The following is a 20202-nucleotide window of genomic DNA, read 5'->3' as shown; positions in this document are numbered from 1 at the left end:
CCCCTGGCTGCTTTGGCACTAGTGTTAGTGCCTGTACTGGAGCTGACTGTGATCAGAGTCTTCTCCTCTAAGGTGAGGGCTTTCCAAGGAAGCCTGTTGCTCCTCTCGGCGCCAGGGATGTGTGTGCTGCTGCAGCTTCAGCTCCTGCTGGCGTTGAGAGGCGGGTCCCTCTGCGATCCGAGCAGCAGGACCCGGCGATGCCGCGGAGGGGGCAGCGCTCCCGCGGCGCTGCGGGGCAGGACGCAGCCTCCTTTCCTGCAGCCGCTGCTGTGCTTACACCAAAACGAACCTGGAAAATCATCTCGCCCCAGGCCCTCACTCGCGCTCCGCTCCGCGTGCTCGCTCTGCCCGGGCTGACAAAGCGATCCCGGCTTTCGATCAAAGGCAGCTCAGCGGGGGCTGCTTTCCTCGGGGCGTTACGGCAGCCCCCGGCAGGGGCCGGGGCTCGGCAGCCCGCTGCTGCGCTCGGAGGGACGAGGCAGAAAACGCCTTTCGGGGGCTGGCAGGGCCGTGCTCTGCTCCCCAGGGAGCTGTCGGAACCGGGCTGCGACCGAGCCCGCCGCAAGGACCCAGCGGGGCCGGCGCTGCAGCCACCAGCGCGGCCGCTCGGCTGGAGCCCGCGTGGCCGGGACAGCCCGGCCGGGCTGAATTCCAGCCGGGAAGCGCCGGGCTGCGTCCCAGCCTGCCGAGCAGCGCTCCCAGCCCCCGGCACCGCCTGCCGGGGCTCGTTGCAAACCACGTCCTGACTGTATTTCGGGGGAGCCGCGGTGCCACCCGGGCCCCTGCTCGAGGCAGCGGGTGGTTCAACACCCGCCGGGTGGGGCAGCGGCGGCTTCGGGCGAGGCGGGAAGAACCTTCCCTGACCCTTGTCCCGCGGCGGCCGAAGCAGCTTCAGCTGCCCAGCCCGAGGCGGGGGAGCCTCCCTGGCCCTCCCTGCCCCTGCCCTGCCCTGTCCCGGCGGGCAGGCGAGCGCTGAGGCGGGACCGGGGCGAAATGGCCGCCGCCTCCCCCGGCCCGCCCCTCGCGGCCGTCACTGCCGGCCGGAGCCCCGCCTGCCCGCGGGCGCGGGGCCGACCCCGCATCCCGGCCTCCCTGCGCCCTGCTCCCCTTCCATCCCGCTCCCCTTCCGTCCCGGCCTCCTGCATCCCTGCCCCCCTGCATCCCTGCCCCCCTGCATCCCTGCCCCCCTGCATCCCTGCCCCCCTGCATCCCGCTCCCCTGCATCCCGCTCCCCTGCATCCCGCCCCCCTCCCGTCCCGCTCCCCTCCCGTCCCGCTCCCCTCCCGTCCCCATGCGGCGCGGCTGAGGCGGGCGGCGGCCCGAGCCCCCCCCGGCCATGCTGCCCCGTCCCGCCGTCCCCGGGGAGGCGAGGCGGGCGGCTGCCTCGGGCCGCAGCCGCTCCCGGCCGCGGGGCGCTGGCGGCGGCCCCGTCCTGCTGCCCTCCATGCTGATGTTCGGCGTCATCCTGGCCTCCAGCGGGCTGCTCCTCATGATCGAGAGAGGCATCCTGGCCGAGGTGAAGCCGCCGCACCCGGCGGCGGGGGAGCCGTCCCGCCGAGGCGGAGGTGCGGGTGCCGGGGAGTCCCCCGGCGATTTGGACTCGGAGGTGCTGCGGGACATCCGCAACCGGACCATCGGCGCGGTGTGCGGGCAGCGGGCCATGCCCCGCAGCGTCTGGGAGCTGCCGGCCGGGCAGCGGCGCACGGTGCTCCGGCACCTCCTGGTCAGCGACAAGTACCGCTTCCTGTACTGCTACGTGCCCAAGGTGGCCTGCTCCAACTGGAAGCGCATCCTGAAGGTGCTGGACGGGGCGCTGGAGAGCGTCGACGTCAAGCTGAAGATGGACCACAAGAGCGACCTGGTGTTCCTGGGGGACATGAAGCCGGACGAGATCAGCTACCGCCTGAAGAACTACTACAAGTTCGTCTTCGTGCGGAACCCCATGGAGCGGCTGCTGTCGGCCTACAGGAATAAATTTGGGGAGATCAAGGAGTACCAGCAGAAGTACGGGGTGGAGATCATCCGGCGGTACCGGAAGAACGGGGGCAACTCGGCGGGCGACGACGTGACCTTCTCGGAGTTCCTGCGGTACCTGCTGGACGAGGAGGTGGAGAGGATGAACGAGCACTGGATGCCCATCTACAACCTGTGCCAGCCCTGCGCCGTGCGCTACGACTTCATCGGCTCCTACGAGCGGCTCCACGCCGACGCCAACCGCGTCCTGGAGCGGGTGCAGTCGCCCTCCTTCATCCGCTTCCCCGAGCGCCAGCCCTGGTACAAGCCCGTGACGGCGGAAACGCTCCAGTACTACCTGTGCAGCACCCAGCGCTGGCTGATCAGAGAGCTGCTGCCAAAATACATCCTGGATTTCTCCCTCTTCGCCTACCCCCTTCCCAACGTGACCAGCGAGTTTTGCAGGCAGTGAGCGGCTCCGCGCGGGGCCTGGTGTGGATTCTGCCTTCCCAGCAGGGATTTGCTGGTGCAGCCACCCCTGCGAGTGACCCGTTGCTGCAGGGCCTGTGGAACACCCTCTTCTATGCATCGTTTCCTATTTTTTTTATACGTTCCAAACGCTGTTTATATATAAAATGTTGTATATTGCCTTTGCTACTAGGATGCTTTTTTGTATTGTCCTGATTTCAGCGTGTACATAGGCCGCTGAGTGGAGCACAGCAGCTTTTGTATATCTTATTTTGCTTTAAATTCTTTTTTTATGCCAAGACGGGGAAAACACCTGTAGGGAAATCGAGAAACGGATCTATTTTAAAGTATTTTCCCCCACTCTTTTGTGTTTTGTAATAGTAACGTGGCTGAATTGCAGTCATAACGTAGAGGCTGTTGTGCTAGAACTTGGCACTGTTAAACCTGGTCCTGGGTTAGACAGGAGGTGATCTTGAGATACGAGTAGAAGAAATCGTTTTTATGAATTAGGCCTTATTTTTACGTTGTTTTCTCATTTGTAGATGGTGGTTGATTGAGGCTGGTCTCTTTTTTTTTCCCCCGTGACAGGGGTACCTCTGAGTGTTGTTGTTATCACTATTATTTACCATGGAAATGAAACCAGCGAGAGGATAACACCCACTTTTGTGTGATTCTAAGCTTTGAAAGTACCAGCTGTTTGCCTGGCGTAACAAATCGGATGCAATATCAAGCCATAGCAATTTGCTCGCTCTCTCTCTCTCTCTCTCTCTCTCTCGGAATTAAAGCAATACAGACTCTTCTGATAAGACCAAAAAAGATTCTGAGGACAGAAAGCAACAAGCCCCACAGCCGCCGTGGCCCTCTGGGTGCAAACCACCCTGGAAAAGTGCTTCCTCCAGCCACGTTTGAAACAAGGGCCGTTTGAGGGTTAGTTCTCCCTTCTTTCATAGAGGTGCACGCTGTTTTTGTAGCTACTCGTATTTAATGATGGCTGTTAAATGGTAAAAGTTTGGGAGACAATGTGGAACGTCGTTCCCGGGAGGCTGCGTCCTCGTTTCTAATAAATCTTTTATACGAATTAGCCTGTTGCTTAGTGCTTGTCCTTCAGTGTTAGTGCTTATTTTCACTCTTGGAGGGGCCTTCTGCCCCTCGTGCTACGCCCTGGCCTGAAGTGTGATGAACAGGCAGCTCCTGCCTTGATTAACGTGCGTTTTAAGTGCCAGAGCAGCGGGAACTGGTGGAGGGAAACGCATCCGAGCCGAGCGACGAGAGGATTACGCGACACGGGCAATTGGATGGAAAGCAGCAGCCAGCAGCAAAACAGGCCCTTAATTGCTGTGGAGCTGATACCAAGCAGTAGGGATGGAGTCTAGGTTCTGTGGGGAGCCGGTGGCTTCCTGGGATTAATCTCTCAAAAAGGGGGAAGGAAGGTGAAGGTGTTTTCTTTAGGATTTGTGAAGTTGCCCGGAAGAAGGGCACGGAGCCACGTCCAGGCAGGCTCGGGGTGGTGGGAGGAAAAATCCTGCCTAGGGCATGACTTTTTAATAGATTTACTGTATCCATAAACTCCTGGTGAAATCGCTGTCTCCCTCTGGTGAAGTCGGTGGCCCAGCACAGTTTGAGTTGAGATGTGCCTTGTTCTCCAGCCAAAGGCACCAGATTCCAGCTGGGAATCTGATTTTGTTCTGTACAACAGATGCCCGTGGTGGGCTGGTCTGAGATTTAATTAAGCCTGACCCTCAGGTCTCCCTAACTAGGAGTCAGCTGGTTAGGCTTTACTATCTCTGTCTGCTTCTGTGAAGCTGAGGGAATGTTTCCTGCTTCTTTAGTGATTGGGTTTTTAATTAAATGCTTATTTCTCTCTAGTTTTAAAGGTTTGTGCTGCATGTTTGTTTATCTGCTGCAGCTTCTGTTCTCTGTATTAAAATTTTAATCTCTTGTCCCCTTCATCTAATTTATTGCACACAGAAGGATTTTGCTGTTCTCTGTCTCTTACTCATTTACTGGATACCATTGATCTCCTTTGTCTCGTTAAGGAAAAGCTGATGGCCTCCCACCTCCTTGCACCCTCCATGAGGAGGGTTTTAGTGCAGTGAAAACCTCATAACTGGGACAGGATTTTGTCCCATACCTGGCAAAAACGTGTGGAATGTGGGAAGTCTCCCAACAGCTGAAGCAGGGTGGGCTTTTGTCATATGCCTCTAGACCTTTTTTATCTTACTTGATCAAGGTTACAAACTGTCTTTGATTTCCTTAATCTCTTTGCTGCAAGTCAGCAAATATGAAAAATCAATTAGGTTTCCATTAGTGGTACTTCATTTTATCCATGGCCAATAATACAATTTCCTGAGAGAGCTTTTTGGCCAAGTAGGAAGGGTAAAAAAACCAACCAACCAACCAACAAAACAAAAGCAATTTCCCTCAGCAGCTGTATCATTGCTTTCTTTTGTCAGGTGTTTCTCCAATGTGGAATAAATCAGGAGCAAATTCCAGAGCTGACAGCAGCTGCTGGAGGTTAGAGATGCTGAGCAGGATTTATCCCTCCTCTGCAGGGAAAGGGGGCAGGTCTGGGAAAGCAGGGAGCAGAGTGGGGGTCATAGCAGCTCTCCCACAGACCAGAGGGAAACGGTGATGTTGGGAACTGTTTGGGTTGAACCTGGCAGCTGAACCTTGCTGCTTTCTCACCTGTTCCTGTTTGGCAGCTCATTGTTCCACCTCTCCATGCCCACAACCCAACCCCTGTAGTCCCCCAGCAGGACATGAGTTGTTTAATCAGTAGGCTCTGTTAAGCCTTCACACTTTATGGAATGCCCCAAACTTCCCCAGGCAAACAACTCGAGGTTTTGGCACCAGGGGATCTCCACTCTTGGAATGAGGTAAAGACCCTGCCTGAAGTGAGGTGGTCAGGCAGTTGGGATTGATGATTCTTGTGGGACCCTTCCAGCTGAACTGAGCTCTCTTCCTGCTTCTTCTCCTCCTCCTTCTCTTTGTTTTGCTTATCTCATGCAGCCCGTGCCTGCTTTCCCTTCCTGCAGCACAGGACCAAAGCTACAGATAATGCAGAGTTTAAAAGGCACTGGGAATGAGGCCAGTGCACCCTCTAGGCTGAAGTTTTGGCGGGGGTTATCAGACTTCCATGACTCCGCTGTGCGGAAGAGCCAGGAATGAGCTGGTGTCCCTGTATTCCAGGATGGAGCTGGGGGAGGCAGGACAGCAAACCTGTTTGTCACCTCCCAGCAGTGACAGCCCCATGTGCTGGTGGGTGGGCAGAAGTGATGAGCCCTGACCCCTGGGGCTGGGGTTTTGCTCCACCCAGTGCTGAGCAGCAGTGCTGGTATCTTGGGAATCCTCTCCTGGTGTGGTGACACACCAGCCCCTTCTTGGCACGTTTTAGACATTAATTTTAGGCTTCTCAGGAGCTGAGGTACAACGTGATGGAAGCTGATGCTGCCCAGGGGACAGAGGGCAGAGGACCTCTTTGGCCCAGGAAGGGGCTGGGGTCTTGGGGGCAACAAAAGCATTCCCAGGAGACCCCAGGGTTGTTTTGACAGAGCCAAAGCCCCCACTGAAGCAAAGAAAGGTCTTGTCATTGATCAGAGGGAGATCTGGCTCAGGTCCTCGCCAGCCAGGCTTGGCATTGTCCGAGTGCCCCAACGCCTGTTGTGGCTTCCCGTGTCAAAAGTGTCACTGGATGAGGCTCTTTCACACTGTCAGCCAGGCCGAGGAGGAAGGGTTGGACGAAAAGATGAAAAGGGACGTGCCCCAGAGATTTCCCCCCCAACACCCCTGCCCCCCTGGGCTGTTCCTGCAGCTGTTTTGCATCTGAATGAGAACTTTCTCCTCTTGCAGCCCCGCTTCCTTCTGGGGCCTGAATTGCCAAGTGGAGCTGTTAAACAAAAATCCCCAAGCTGGAGACCTGACAAAAGCTGGTTGCTATGGAAATAATGGAAGTTGCATCACCAGCAAAATCTCTCCAGGCCCAGAGCCAGGGGGGAAGGAGGAGGGGACACCTTATCAGGCAGAGGCTCCTGCTGGAGCCCCCGCAGTTTTCCACAGGTGCCCTTGTCCTTGGCATTTTGTCCTGTGAGAGCCACAAATGGAGAAATCAGACATGTCAGCTGGGAGGAGAGGGCTTTTATGAACCTCATCTGCTCGTTCTCCAGCTCTAGTGCCACCAAACTGGGTTTGAATCAGCTGGCTTGCTCACAAGCAGCCCTCTGCAGCTCAATTAAACATCTGTTCAGCAACCCTCCCATTCTTTGAGAAATTACATGAAGAAACTGGAGAATGAGGACAAATCAGTGGCTGAAACTCTTGCCTGCTGTGGTTTGGTGTCCCATTGAAGTCATTTACATCTTGCTATCATTTATCATTTGGGTCACAGGGTTGCCTTGTGGTCCCAGCAGAAACCACAGCTCCATCTTGCTAGTTACAGACCTGCAGGAAAGCACAGAGTTACTGCTCTTGGCAGCAGGTCACACCATGAGGTGCTGACCTTGCTTTCCCATGGCATCACCTGTGTCAATCAGATGGTTTTATGAACTTATTATTCTAATAGGCAGGAGACTCCTGCCTCAGCTACATCTGACCTCCTCTCTGTGTCGGAATTTTTTGGGTCTGTTTTGCACTTGCCTACGAGGACCCATGAGGTGGCTTCCTTTAATTCTGGGGGAAAAAAAACAGCAAACCTTTGTTTTTTCAAACTTACCTTTTGCTTTGCAGATCGTAGAATCCCAGACTGGTTTGTGTTGGGAGGGACCTTAAAGATCATCCAGTCCCACCCCTGCATGGGCAGGGACACCTCCCACCAGCCCAGGCTGCTCCAAGCCCCATCCAACCTGCCCTTCAACACTGCCAGGGATGGGGCAGCCACAGCTTCTCTGGGCAACCTGGGCCAGGGTCTCACCACCCTCACAGGGAAGAGTTTATTCCCAATATCTCACCTAAGTCTCCCTCTTCCAGTTTGAAACTATCCCCCCCATTCCATCCCTCCCTGGAAAACAGGGTTGAAAACCCAGCAGCCACAGAGGGGCAACGGTGCCCGCCCTGCTGGAGCTGTGGCTGCTTCATTGGCTGGGAAGGGGCCTGAATAACAGCGTGGGGATGTGGGGGGTGGGATGTGGAGTGTGGGGGGTGGGATGTGGGGACGTTTGGGGCAGCAGTGAAAACATCTGGTTTCATTGACAGAGGCATGTGTCAGGACTGCTGCAGGTTCCTCATGGATCTCCACTCAGTTTTCCAGATTGCTGGGGTTTATTCCCCACCTCCCCACGGTGGGTGCTCCCCAGTTGCTGCTGGGTTTTCCCAGGCCAGTGCATTTTTCCCAAGCCATTCTCCCAGGGAAGCTGCACACCCTGTCCCTCCAGCCCCCCCATCTCCCAGGGCTCACATCCTCCTGGCCATGGGATGTGCTCAGAGCTCCCAGTTCCCACCATCAGGCCTGGTTACAGCATTAATTTATATATATCTATATCTATATTATTTTACAGCAGGGAGGCTCCACCAGCTGCTCCCGCCGATCCAGGCTCAGCCCCAGAGGGCTGGGGAAGCTTTCCCAGCCTGCAGGGATTGCTGGCAGGAAACAATCTGGCAGCCAACATGTTCAGAGGAGGCTAATGTCTTGGAGCCACTGAACCATTTAATTGCCAATAAATGCAGCCCACATGTCAATAGTTATGGAGGCCCAAGAATCTGTGTCGTCTTCGGCAGAGGGAAGGAGCTGGCAGCCTGGGAACTCCCCTGGCAGGTGGAGAAAGGGAAGTTTCTTGGTCAGAGGGGGGGAAGGAGCATCAATAAACCTCCCCTGTGCTGCTGCTCCTCCTTCCCTTTTCAAATAGGGGAAGTTGTGAATGGAGAAGGGACCCCTTGGAGAGGTGGCTGGGGAGAGGAGCTGCTGTTCTGCCAGGGAAAAGTGTCATTGCTGGAGACCTGCCCCATCCTGATGGGTTTTTAGGCAAAAGAAGTGAAAACAAGCCAAGTTTACTCTGCAGCAGCCACAGACCTACCTCTTCAGCGGGAGCCAAGCCCCAGAGGTGGGCACAGCTGGTCCAGCCCATGAGGTCTCTGCTCATAGAGAAACTGTTTTGCAAGACCTGTCAAAGGAAGCAGAGATGTCTGGTTGGAGTCCTCATGTTGCTCTGAAACCAGGGAACAATCATCAAGCAAAACAAACCAACCTTTCCCCAGCGTTTTCCTGCCAAGTTCCTCCACGAACAAGGTCTGTCTGACGGGCTTCTCAGAGGAGACTGTGCTTTCCTGGCCTTTCAGTCAACTGCAGCAGCTTCCTCATGGGTGACATCAAGACAGAGCAAACACAGCCAAGGAGAGGGGACTAAAACCAGTGGGAAATTACCAGGCTAATTGTATTTGCTGTGCCTGACTGGGAGACCAAGCAGCACATTTCCAAGAAGCGATTCAGTGGGCATGAAAAATAAACAACCCAGCAATTAGAAGAACCAGCGGTCCTCCGTGTACCTTCATAGCTGATGGTTCATCTCCATTAATTCTGAGAAGCAGGACAAGGGATGTCATCCTTTGCTGCCACGGGAGAAACTGGAATGGTTAAATAATGGGAATAATGCCCTGCACGTATGCGAGCTCCTTCAGAGGATAATCTCTCGAGTGCTTTCTAAAGAACATGGCTGTAATGAGTAACATTACCTTCCTCTTAGGGCTGCAGGCATCTGAACAGGCTTTAATTACCCATCCCTTGCTGTTGGTAAATCCCCCTGGGGGTTTGCCTCTCATGTTTTCTCTTTTGGAGGTCTCTGATAAGAACCCCAGTGGCAGCACCTTTCCACCTCAGGAAGTTTTCCAAAGTCCTTGGGAGAATCAGAATCACAGGCTTGTCAGGGTTGGAAGGGACCTCTAGAGATCATCTAGAGCATCCCCAAGGCAGGGAGGGGTGAGATGTGAGCGGGGCTGTGGGGAACCTCAGGTTGCTCTGTCACAGCAGACCTGAAGGTGTCCCTGCCCAAGGGTGATGCTGGGGGGCTGCACTGGAGAAAAGGGCTGTGATTGGGGGGGGGGGGGGGGTCCTTGGAGGTGACCCCAAACAACTCCAGCTGGGAAGGGGCAGCAGGTCCTGGGGACCTGAGGGTTGGGAAGAAGCCACCAAGTTGCCAGGGGTGAGGGTTCTGGCCCACTGCAGGAGGGCACTGAGGGCAAGGAGAAGACAGCTCATCTTCTCACCAGGGGCTGCCCGTGTCCGAGTCCTCACATCCCCCCCCCAGACACAGGCTGTGGCCACAGAGCATCAGTGTGGCCTTTGTGGTGGGCAAAGACCCCCCCAGCCCAGGGGTCTGCCCCAGTGGAACTGGTCAAACGCTTCAGGGGGACACAAACTGCAGAGAGAGCTGCTGCTGGCATCTCCTGGAGGAGAGCTCAGCAGGACCAGCCGGGTCCCCTCGCCCATTTATCCAATTTGCATTCGTTAAGTGAACAAATTATCTTCTTTTTATCTCCGGCTTCTCTGACTCAGCCCCGGGCTGAAGGGTCCTGGAGAGGCTCCGGATTTATTCCCAGAAGATGTTCAGGTTTTATCTGGCCCTGGCAAACAAGTGTTTTCCCATTTCCTGCACGTCCTCTGGGGAGATGAGCAAAACATCTCCACGGGGAGCTGGGGGGTGGTGGGGAGGGGGTGTTTGTTCTCCTGGTGCTCAATAATTGCAAGTTCTGGTCGTCTGGAAACCCAGAGGAGGAACCTTCAGGTTCTGTGTAGGTCCCTGCTCCAGGATGGCTGCAGGTGTTGGTTACGTGGTCCTGCAGCCACCTGAATGGTTTCAGATGGTGGGGATGGATGGGTGGTGGGTCTCCTCTACCAAACCCACCCACCTCTGAGCCAGGGGGGAGGGAGGAAAGGCCAAGAAGGGCTGTTTGGGGCAAGTTAAGGGGTTTTAATTGAGAGTGAAGTGATGGGGGGAGATGAAGGGAGAAAGAGGGGGCAGTGGGTGACAGCCTGTGGCTGCCCCCACGGGCTCTCAGCAGGACAAACAGCCCAAGGCAGGTTGTGAAAGCACCGTCCTCTTGGCTCCAGGAGCACCAAGGGGGAGGGAACAGTGGGAATTTGGGAACAAGCCCTGCAGGAGGGAAGGGCTGGGGTCCTGCCCCTGGTCCTCCCCTTCCCAAGATCCAGCTGCTCCCTGCTCGTGGCCCTGAACTTCTAAAGCACAGACCTGCCAGCCCAGCCCCTGCTGTGACTGTCCCTCCCACAGCCTGGAGTTCAGAAGAGGTTTGATGAGACTTGGGAAACCACGGGGAGTTTTATCAGAGGCTGAAATCAAACAGACAAGAGAAGGCACCTGACAAAGAGGGGCCTCTTCTTTTCAGCTTCCCTGCCTGACCCTGGACAAACAGCAGGATGTTGTTTTCGCAGAAGGAACCGGCAGGGAACTGACCTGCATTTCTCAGCAGCCCTTCAGAAGAAAGAGGTTTGCAGCTCTGGCCACAGCCTGGTCCCCTGCAGGGGAACGGTGCATAAACCTGAGAAATCCCTATGGTTTCCCAGCCCCACAGCCCCCCTGACCCTCGGGACCCCCGGAGGTGCCAGGGCTGCCCCCAGGCCCCTTCTGGGCTCCGAGAACACGACTGAGGTGGTTTCTGCTCCCGTGCTTTTCCTTGGATCCATCCCGGGGGACAGGCCCGTGGCAGGACAGGCTGTGCCCCCTCTGGGGGACCCCACGGGTGCAGGGATGAGCTTTGCAGCAGCCACCCACGATCCCATGGGCCACGACACCTTCGTTAACCCCCTGGTTTTAAACGAGACCTCGAGCAGACCAGGTTTGGTCTGTAGACCTGCATGTGGCTAGAGAAGCCTCCTTCCCAGCCCTCCCTCTGCCCCAGACCCCACCCCAGTGATGGCAACAGGGATGAACATGTCCACACTGGGGGGCTTCCCGGGCTGGGGCTGAGTTGCAAGCAGGGAGGGGTCAGGGCTGTCAGAATTGAACCAACACAAACATGAACCTGAAGCTCTTGAAGCCTTTATTAGAAGGAAGGACAAGCTGGGCCCCTTCTGCTCTGCTCCTCCTGCCCCTGCCCCCAGGGAGCTGGCTGCTCTGGAGGGCCACGAGCACCCACAGCACATTCAACCAGCCCCCATCTCCAGCTGGTTACCCCACAGATGTTACCATGGTCCTTCTTGGCCTCCATAAGGGTCTCAGCAGGAAGGTGAGCAGGCAGCAGCTCAGCCTGGGCAGAATCAGAGTGGCTGAGGGATCCCAGGAGGGTCTGACCAGCTGTGGCTTCACCAGAGGATGCCAAGCTGCCCCCTGAAAGCACTGAGTGATGGCCAACACCATGGAGAGCTGTCATGTGGTGGTGAGGAGATGCTTCACAAGGGCTTTCAAGTTCAGTCACTGGAGCATGAAGAGTGGTGGGAGATGCACAGCTTGGCCTTGTAGAGCACAGGAGCAGATGGTGGACCAAAGGCATGGCCTTGGGTGACCCAGGCACTTGGTGCTGGTGGGGATGCTGGTGCCTTGAATCTGCCACCGTTGGCTGGAGAAGCTGGGACCTTCCCATTTGCTCACACTGGTAGCTCCTTCAGACAGCCAAGGGGGTTTGGAAAGTTGCCCAACTCACCACAACCTGCCTGCTTCTGGTGGCCACGTGGCCCCAACAGCCCTGGCTGAGGATGCAGGTTCCTGGGGTGTATTTGTCCTTTCACCAAAGAGCTGTGATTCAGAAGGAAAAGCACAATAGAACGGCTGCTGGCAAGGGGTGAGGACCCCTGTTTTTCAGAGGTGGAAAATGCTGATGGTTGCTTAGGAACAACCTTCCTCCTACAACATGAAGAGTTCCGCTCTCCAAAGAGTTGTGCAAAATGCCCCTGATGTCTGCCTGAGGAGCTGGCCCACCTCCTCAATAGACCACGGGGAGAGGTCTTGATGCTTCAGATGCAGCTCCAGCCACCTCCTAGAGCCAGATGTGAGCTGAGACAGGGTGTCCACTCCAGACCCAGCCGTGGGGTGGGACCCAGGGTATGAACCCCCTGCCCAGCCGTGGAGGGGCAGCCCCTCCTCGGGGCATTTCTGAAAACTTGAGGCTTACAGAGAACCTCACCAGGTTCCTTGTGTCATTGCCCTGGACACTCCCCCATTGTTCTGTTTCAATCAGCTGAGCAACATTGACAAGTCTTTCAGACATCTGTTGGTTGACCAGGTGGGTGGAAACACCTCCTGCAGCTCCAGCGTGGCTGTGTGGGCCAGCAGGTCCATCCTGCTCCCAGTGACCCTGCCGTGGTTCTGGTTGCACTGGTTTGTTTTCCCCAAAGAACAAAACATCCTTGAGCTGCTCCTCAAGGACATGGAGTCCATTGGTTTGTTCCCTGGTGCTTCTTGCCACACACAAGAGTCCTCTACTGGGAGCACCAACAGACCACCACAACCAAGCCACCAGCTCCTACCTCCAGTCTAAAGCAAAGTGCACGCCAGGTCCAAAAGCAAAACTGATCTCCTGGGGTCCTTCAGTTAGGAGAACCTGGTTTGCAAAGCTATCTTATCCGAGACCCCAGTGGGAGCATCTGCCAGGATGGAGCAGGTGTTGACCCGAGAAGCCTTGCAGGACATGATGCCGGAGCTCTTCTTCTTGTGGTAGAAGTAGCTGCTGAGGTGGAACCAGAACTTGTCGTGGAGGGAGGCATAGATGAAGGGGTTGTAGCAGGCAGAGCTCATGGCCACCAGGTGACAGGAGACCTGGATGACGTTGACGTACCTCTTGTCCAGGATAGTGAAATCCTCGTCGATGTCCCTGATGAAGTTCACCACCTGGAGGGGCAGCCAGCAGATGGCAAAGCACACCACCGAGATGGTGAGCACCCGGAAGGTCTTCTGCTTCGTCTTGGTCCATCTGTCCTGGCAGGGATAGGCAGCACCCGGGACGCTCCTCCTCCTCAGGCGGTAGGTGATGGCACAGAAGGAGAGGGACACGGCCAGGAGCGGGAGCATGTAGGACAGGAGGAGCATCAGGCAGGAGTAGAGCAGCCGCGCCCTCTCTTCGTGCTTCCAGAACTCCTCGCAGATGATCATGTCGTGGCCGACGGCGTTGAGGTCCAGGTAGTGGGTGTGCAGCGAGGTGGGGAGCGAGGCCAGGATGGAGAGCAGCCAGATGCAGGCCACGAGGCAGAGGCAGGCGCGGCGGCCCAGCCTCCGGCGGGTGGGATAGGCCACCACCACGTAGCGGTCGACGGCGATGGCGCTGAGGGACAGCACCGAGACGAAGACGGTGGCGGCCTGCAGCAGGGCGACCAAGCGGCACATGGAGGCCCCGAAGAGCCAGCCCCGCTCCTCGAAGGCGTAGGAGGCGGTGAGGGGGACGCAGGCCAGGCACATGACCAGGTCGGCCGCCGCCAGGTTGCCGATCAGGAAGTTGGTGGTGCCGTGCAGCTTCTTGGTGAGGGCGATGAGGAGGATGAGGAAGAGGTTCCCCGCGCAGGCCACGGCCACCAGCGTGGCGTAGAGAGGGATGAAGAGGGGCTTCAGCTCCAGGAGGAGGTCCAGGCCGGTGAAGAGAGGGGCTGAGCTGTTCTGCCAGGAGTCGTTGGGCAGGGCGTGGAGGGCCATGCCTGCTGCTCCGCGCCTTGAGCGCCAACGGAGACGAGACCCTTGGTCCTGGCGGGGAAGGGTTGTCCCTCGGACCCTTGGTTGTCCTTCCGGGCAGGAGAACCTGTCCCCAGGGTCTAGGTCCTCTTGCCCAGCCCTGTAGGGAGGCACCAGCTGACTTCAGAAGACTTCTCCGTGGCAGAGCGGGGGAGGCAGGGAAGCTGGTGAGGTTAACCAGCCGGGTGCAGGTCCCAGCGGGAGAGGGAAAGCGGCTGGAGATGCCTCCTGGAGAGAAACCTGGGGGCTGCGCAGAAACAAGCAGGAATTAGCAGAAATAACAGCTGCTCCCCTGGTGTTTGGTCTCCATGTCCCCTGCCAGCCCCACCACTGCCCCCCGGCCACCTCAGCAGAAGGGTCCTCTCCACCTCCTGCCCTCCCATCCCACCCCACCATTCCCTGTCCCACCGGGTTATTTTACCCCGTTGGTTATTTCTCCCCCACCCACTGAGCTTGGGCTTCTCCTGCCCAGGGTGGTCTCTCCCTCTAACCCCCTGGACGCATCCAGTGTCCCCAGCCCCCTGGGGCCAGCCCGGGGGGCAGTGGCAGAGACATCCCGGCAGGAAGGGCGAGAGGATGAGGAATTGCCCTCCGGGACCCTCCTCTCCGCCTTCATGGGGTCAAACGTACCATCCCACCCACCCCCCCAACAACTGCCCAGGACCTGGACCCTCGTGTTCCCCCCAGGGGACAGGACAGTCAAACCGGCCTTAATTCAGCAGCCCCGTAATTAGCAGAGAGATATTGCGGCGCCGGACTCGGCGCGGGGTCGGGCTGGGAACACAAACGCCCCGAATTGCAGCCCAGTTTCGTCCTCCCTTCAATGGATCATGACAGCGGGTCGTTCCCCCGCGGGGCTGGGCGGACCCCCCGGGGGTTTCAGGACCCTCCGCGGCTTTCAGGACCCCCCGGGGGTTTCAGGACCCTCCGGGGGTTTCAGGACCCCCCGGGGGTTTCAGGACCCTCCGGGGGTTTCAGGACCCCGGGGATCCGCTGGGACCTGGAGCAACGAGGAGCTCAGAGGGACCCCCCAAAGCCCCCCGGGGGCTGCGGTCGGAGCGCGCTCACCTGCGGGATCGGGATCGGGATGGGGATCGGGATCGGGATCGGGATCGGGATCGGGATCGGGCTGGGGATCGGGCTGGGTGCGGCGGGATGAGAGCGACTCCTGCTTCCCGATATTCCCTCGGAGCGGAGGAGCCGCGTTCCCTTCCCGGCGGATCCCCCGGAGCCTCCGGCACCCCCGATCTCCCCAGCACCGGCTCCGGTGGGTTTGTCTTCGTGCCTTTGGGTTTGTTGGGGTTTTTTTTCCGCCCCCGCTGCCGGAGCTTTTAAGCCCTGGAAGGACGGGACGTGTCCCCCCCGCGCTGCTCCGGCATTCCAGGGATTGGCAGGGGAGCTGCGGGGCTGCTGCGGGAGCCCCCGCCCCGGGGGCAGGATCATGGGGACCCCCCTGGGAAAGGGGGGACGGGAGGGACGGGCAGGGACCGCCCGGAGCTGCCGGGAGAGGGAACCCGGCAGGGAGAGGGGGGTGAGGAGAGGGGGGTGATGAGAGGGGGGTGAGGAGAGGGGGGTGAGGAAGAGGGGAGTGAGGAAGAGGGGGGTGCAGGGAGAGTGGGGTGAGGAGAGGGGGGTGAGGAGAGAGGGGTGAGGAAGAGAGGGGTGCAGGGAGAGTGGGGTGAGGAGAGGGAGATGAAGAAGAGGGGGGTGAGGAGAGAGGGGTGAGGAAGAGAGGGGTGCAGGGAGAGTGGGGTGAGGAGAGGGAGATGAAGAAGAGGGGGGTGAGGAGAGAGGGGTGAGGAAGAGGGGGGTGCAGGGAGAGTGGGGTGAGGGGCAATGGGCACCCACTGGTGGCCCAGCCGTGGAGCAAGGGCAGAGGGGACTGAGGGTCGTGCAGCCATGGGTTGGTGGGCACCCAACCAGTGGGGACCACCAGCCAGCAGGGACCACCAGGCAGCCGTGGTCTGGGGCACAGGTGTGGGGTCCAGTGTGTGCCCCACGGAGCTGCCCCCCAAACCCCCAGTGCACACCAGCACCAGCCTGGCCCCTGAAACCAAGCGGGTCCAGCCAAGGAGCCCAGAGGGGCCAGGCCTGGAAGCTGCAAGGGGGGAATTGCATCCATCCCAGAGCCACAGCAGGCTGGGGGGGGTGAGGGGGGGGCAAAAAAAATTCCCATTTTGCATTTTATTTCCTGCTGGAGAAATATAAACAAGAGGCAGGGCAGGACAGCAGCCCCCACCTGAAGGCACTGGGTGCTCCCAGTCCCCCAGCCCCAATTCCCACCACTGGGAGATGAGGCAGAACTGCCCCCAATGCCTGGGGGTGCCAGGACCAGCCAGCACCCCCCTGCTTTTCTCCCCACCAAACCTCCAGCCTCTCCCATTTGTTCCAGGAATACCTGGGGTCACCTTTCCCCACAGATGCCCTCAGGGCCTGAGGGGCACACCCTGTTCCATCACAGGCATTTACCTTCCAGGCAATCTAAATATTGATGATTTTTAAGAGCTGGGGAAAAGGGCTCAGGCACTAAAACGCTTTTTGCACAGCCACTTGAAAAAGCTTCTGCAGAGCACGGGGAGTGTTTGGGGACACGGGAGGATCAGCATTAGATTTTTATTTCTTGGCTGATCCCTCCTGAGTGTCTGTTTACAAATCATGTAAATGTCTTTTAGAGCAAATAAGCCAAATCTCCCCGCAGACTCCTCGCTCTCGGATGAAGCTTTTGGCGTGTAAAACGGCAGGTGTGTGTTTCCTTTCTTTCCTGGATTTCCACCCACGTTCATTCCCTTTGGGCTGCAAGTCTGGGTTCTGAGGAGAGCTGGTGGTCCAGGCTCAGGACATCACCCAGCCACCACATCATCCAGCCACCAGCAAAGGGGTTTTTTGAAAAAACAACACCCAAACCCCAGTATTTTTGGATGTAGAGCAAGCATGACCCACATGGCTGAAAAACTGGTTTTCTTCTAAATTTCAGCTGGTGCCTGAGGGACATGCTGTGCCCAGCCCAGCTGCATGGAGTCATTTTAACGAGCTTTTGTGGTTTTATCAGAGATTTTACAAGGAGCAGGTCTTTTAACCAGGCTTAAGGTCAGGCCCCTGGCTCATTGCTCTGCTAAAATAACCCTGTGAAAGCCAGGGGAGCTGCTGGGGCAGCCTGGCTGGGGCCTCAGCTGTGCCCACAGCAGCCAAACGGGCTTCAGGAGGTGAAACTAATTCCCCAACCAGCTATAAAAGGTCGTGCTGTGGCCTTCCTGGGAGGGATTCCTTGTCTTCAACACTTCCCCCCCCCCCCCCCCTCCTCCCCCTCCCTGTAAAGGGCTTCACAGAACTTGGGAAAAACATATATATATATATATAGTAGGGGGGGGGAAGAAAAGCCCAAGCAGGTTTTTTTCTGCAGAGCTGCCTTTGGGGGTGTGGGGGTTCCCAGCTCCCTGGTGACAGGGAATGAAGGTGCTTTTGTGCCCAGGGAAGAGCTCGGTTGCTCTGATCCTGCTCCGCATGTGGAACAGGGGAGTGAGGAGTTCCCCAAAAACGTGAGTAGCAGGGGCTGGAGGTGGCTGCACCAGTGGGTCTTGGTGGGGCTCGGGATAAGAGGGAGAAGGGTGGGATAAAAGCTGGAGTTGGCCCCGAGGAGCCCAGCAACCAGCACTGAGCTCTGGGCAGCCGGGAGAGGGATCAGGTCACCGGCTGCTCCCAGCGCTGCCCGACAGCTCCAGGGAGGAAAGGAGCAGGGAGCAGTGGGAGGGAAGGAGGGGAGCAGGGGTGAGCTCCTCATGCCCTGCTCCCCACGCCCTGCTCTCGGCACCCCCGGGCCCTGTGCTGGCAGCTGCTTCATTCTCTGTTCCTAGCGTGAATGTTTGTTGCATGAGGAAATTTCTGAGAATTCCTGCCACGGGCAGGGACACCTCCCACCAGACCAGGTTGCTCCAACCCCATCCAAGCTGCCCTTGAGCACTTCCAGGGATGGGGCAGCCCGATTTCCCTGGGCAACCTGGGCCAGGGTCTCCCCAGGGTTGCAGGTCACTCCTTTCCCTCCTGTGGATCTGCTTGGATCCTGCCCGAGCTCCCAATTCCCTTCCATCCTCTCTCCCAACCCCTGCTGCCCTTTTTCCTGCAAGCTCTGCCATGTCGGCGGTGCTGCCCTGGCAGGTTCTTTTCTAGATCCTACTGTCATTTTCTCAGCTCCCCAAATTCAGGAGCCTTTGATTTGCCTCGGGAGCAGCAGGGTCAACTGGTCAGGGTGTTGGGTTTGTGATTTTGGGGGCAGGATGTGGATCCTTGCCCCAGCTGAGCAGGGAAGAAGCTGATCTTGGAGATAACCCAAAGAAGAAAAAGAGGTAAAAGTAAAGCTGAAAATGTTTGGAAGTGCAGGTGGGGGAGCAGCCCTCTTGGCCAGCCTGTGCATCAATTCCCTGAGGCCTGTCTGGTGGGTTTGGGCCCTTCATTGTAGGGCAGCAGGTTATGGGGGCACTGGGAGGGCAATAAGCATCAAGAAACCCCCATGGGTTTGCCAGGTTGGTCCCAAAAATACTAAGTAGCCATGATCCCCAAACCACAAACTCCACCTTTCAGCCCAAACACTGTTAGGAAGTTTTTAGGAGCTGTGCCAGGACAAACATGGCAGTTTTAAAGCTCTCGGATCCACTGTCCTGAAGCTGCCTTGGAGCAGCTCTTGCCCCTCATGAGGAGACCAGGACTTGTCATCGTTCTCTGCTTGTTTTTTCTTTCTGTTGTGGAAGGAAAACCAAACCTTTGCTTCTCCACCCACAGGGCTTTGAAGGCAGGTGTGTTAATTGCAGTATTAATTACTGTAGCCCCGTAATAAGGGAGGGGATAGTAAGAGGGGTGTGTGTTAGAGGAGGTGGCAGAGGCACCTGCCTGCCAGATCCAGAGCAGGTCGTTGCCCACCAGCTCTGTCTTCCCCGAAAGCCTCTGATCCCACGTGTGGGGTCTTTCCACCTTTTCCTTCCCAGCTCATTGAAACAAGGGGACATTAAAACTGATCATCAGCTGGAATTTCTGGGGGCAAGAGGGATGAAAATTGTCAGGCCAGTCCCAGGGGAAGCTCTGCAAAAGGAGGCCTTTGGTGGGAGAAGGTTGTGGATTTGTCTCGACCTGGCGGGTGTGGGTCACTAGAGCTGGCTGAGATGTGAGCACTGGGACCTGCCAAAGCATCAGCAGGGGGAAAATCATCTTTGTCTCCTTGTCACAGCCTGGCTGAGAGCTGCTGTTAATTTCAAGCAGCAGAACAATCTGATAAGGGAAGCACAAGGCTCTTAAAAGCTCGTTTGAGATGAGAGATGGAGCTTGGATGTGGCAGCAGAATGCTGAGCAGCTGGGTGGTGGGGATGGGGCACGTCCAGCTCCTGCTCATCCTGGAAAAGCCTTGTCTGACCTCATCTCTGCTGCTTCCAGGGACCCTGTAGGAGAAATCTGATTCCAGAGCTTGTGTTGTCCCCCCACCAGGAGTGTCTGCCTTTAGATGGATACAAGTGATGGATTCAGTGGCTGAATCCGTGACATCCTGGTGTCTGTCCCCCCCAAGCAGGTGATGAGCAGGAGTTGGATTTGCTGTGACTTAAGCCTTCTCTTCGTGTCTGGTCACCAGGTTGGATTTAGAACTAGCAGCAGGTTCCAGAACCTGCTGGATGTCTCCAGAGATGCACTGGGATGGGATCAGCTGCTGCCCAAGTTTGGGCTCCATCCATGGCCCGTCCTGCCCAGGGGCTGTCCCAGCTGGTGCTGGAGAGGTGAGCTGGGTGCATGTTCCCAGCTGAGTGCATCCCATGCAGACACTCACCAGCCTCAGCCACTGCCCCATTCTTGATGTTTCTTGGTTGCTCACTGGTTTAGGAACAGTTTTGCAGTCCCTTCTCCTCCCTGCCAGATGTTCCCAGTACTTCAGCTGCCACTTGGCCACTGACACCTGCCCTCACGAGGCACCAGTTGGGCTCTCTTCAGATTTCACTTCATTCTGCCCCATCTTGAAGACAAATTTCTGTAGCTGGAAGGCACAGGGTGTGCTCCATCCCTCTGGGAAGCTTGAGGGGGTGGAGAAGTGCTGTTTCATGCAGAGAAAAGGGCAGATGTCACCTTTAAGAGGTACAAACCAGAGCAAGGGAACATCACTCTGGTGATTACAGGTTTCTCACAGCTAGATCATCTCCTGCATTTGAGAGCA

The 20202-nt window shown here is 57.3% G+C and overlaps 2 protein-coding genes across 2 annotated transcripts; one reads left to right on the top strand and one right to left on the bottom strand.

Moving 5' to 3' along the window:
* The first annotated feature begins 1244 nt into the window (after positions 1-1244).
* CHST14 (carbohydrate sulfotransferase 14) lies at positions 1245-3502 on the top strand. The gene has a single exon (XM_051620757.1). The coding sequence runs from the start codon at positions 1337-1339 to the stop codon at positions 2423-2425; it is 1089 nt and encodes a 362-aa protein (XP_051476717.1). The 5' UTR covers positions 1245-1336; the 3' UTR covers positions 2426-3502.
* An 8018-nt stretch (positions 3503-11520) lies between these two features.
* LOC127385195 (prolactin-releasing peptide receptor-like) lies at positions 11521-14185 on the bottom strand. The gene has a single exon (XM_051620756.1). It carries the CDS (start codon positions 13980-13982, stop codon positions 12891-12893), a length of 1092 nt encoding a protein of 363 aa, XP_051476716.1. The 5' UTR covers positions 13983-14185; the 3' UTR covers positions 11521-12890.
* Between the last annotated feature and the right edge of the window lie 6017 nt (positions 14186-20202).

The sequence above is a fragment of the Apus apus genome, chromosome 5 (assembly GCF_020740795.1).
Source record: "Apus apus isolate bApuApu2 chromosome 5, bApuApu2.pri.cur, whole genome shotgun sequence".
NCBI lineage: Eukaryota > Metazoa > Chordata > Aves > Apodiformes > Apodidae > Apus > Apus apus.
This window is presented reverse-complemented; position numbering and strand designations above follow the sequence as displayed.

Bases quoted from the DNA above. Each gene is read 5' to 3' on its own strand.
- CHST14 (XM_051620757.1), top strand. From the start codon at position 1,337: ATGCTGCCCCGTCCCGCCGTCCCCGGGGAGGCGAGGCGGGCGGCTGCC.
- LOC127385195 (XM_051620756.1), bottom strand. From the start codon at position 13,982: ATGGCCCTCCACGCCCTGCCCAACGACTCCTGGCAGAACAGCTCAGCC.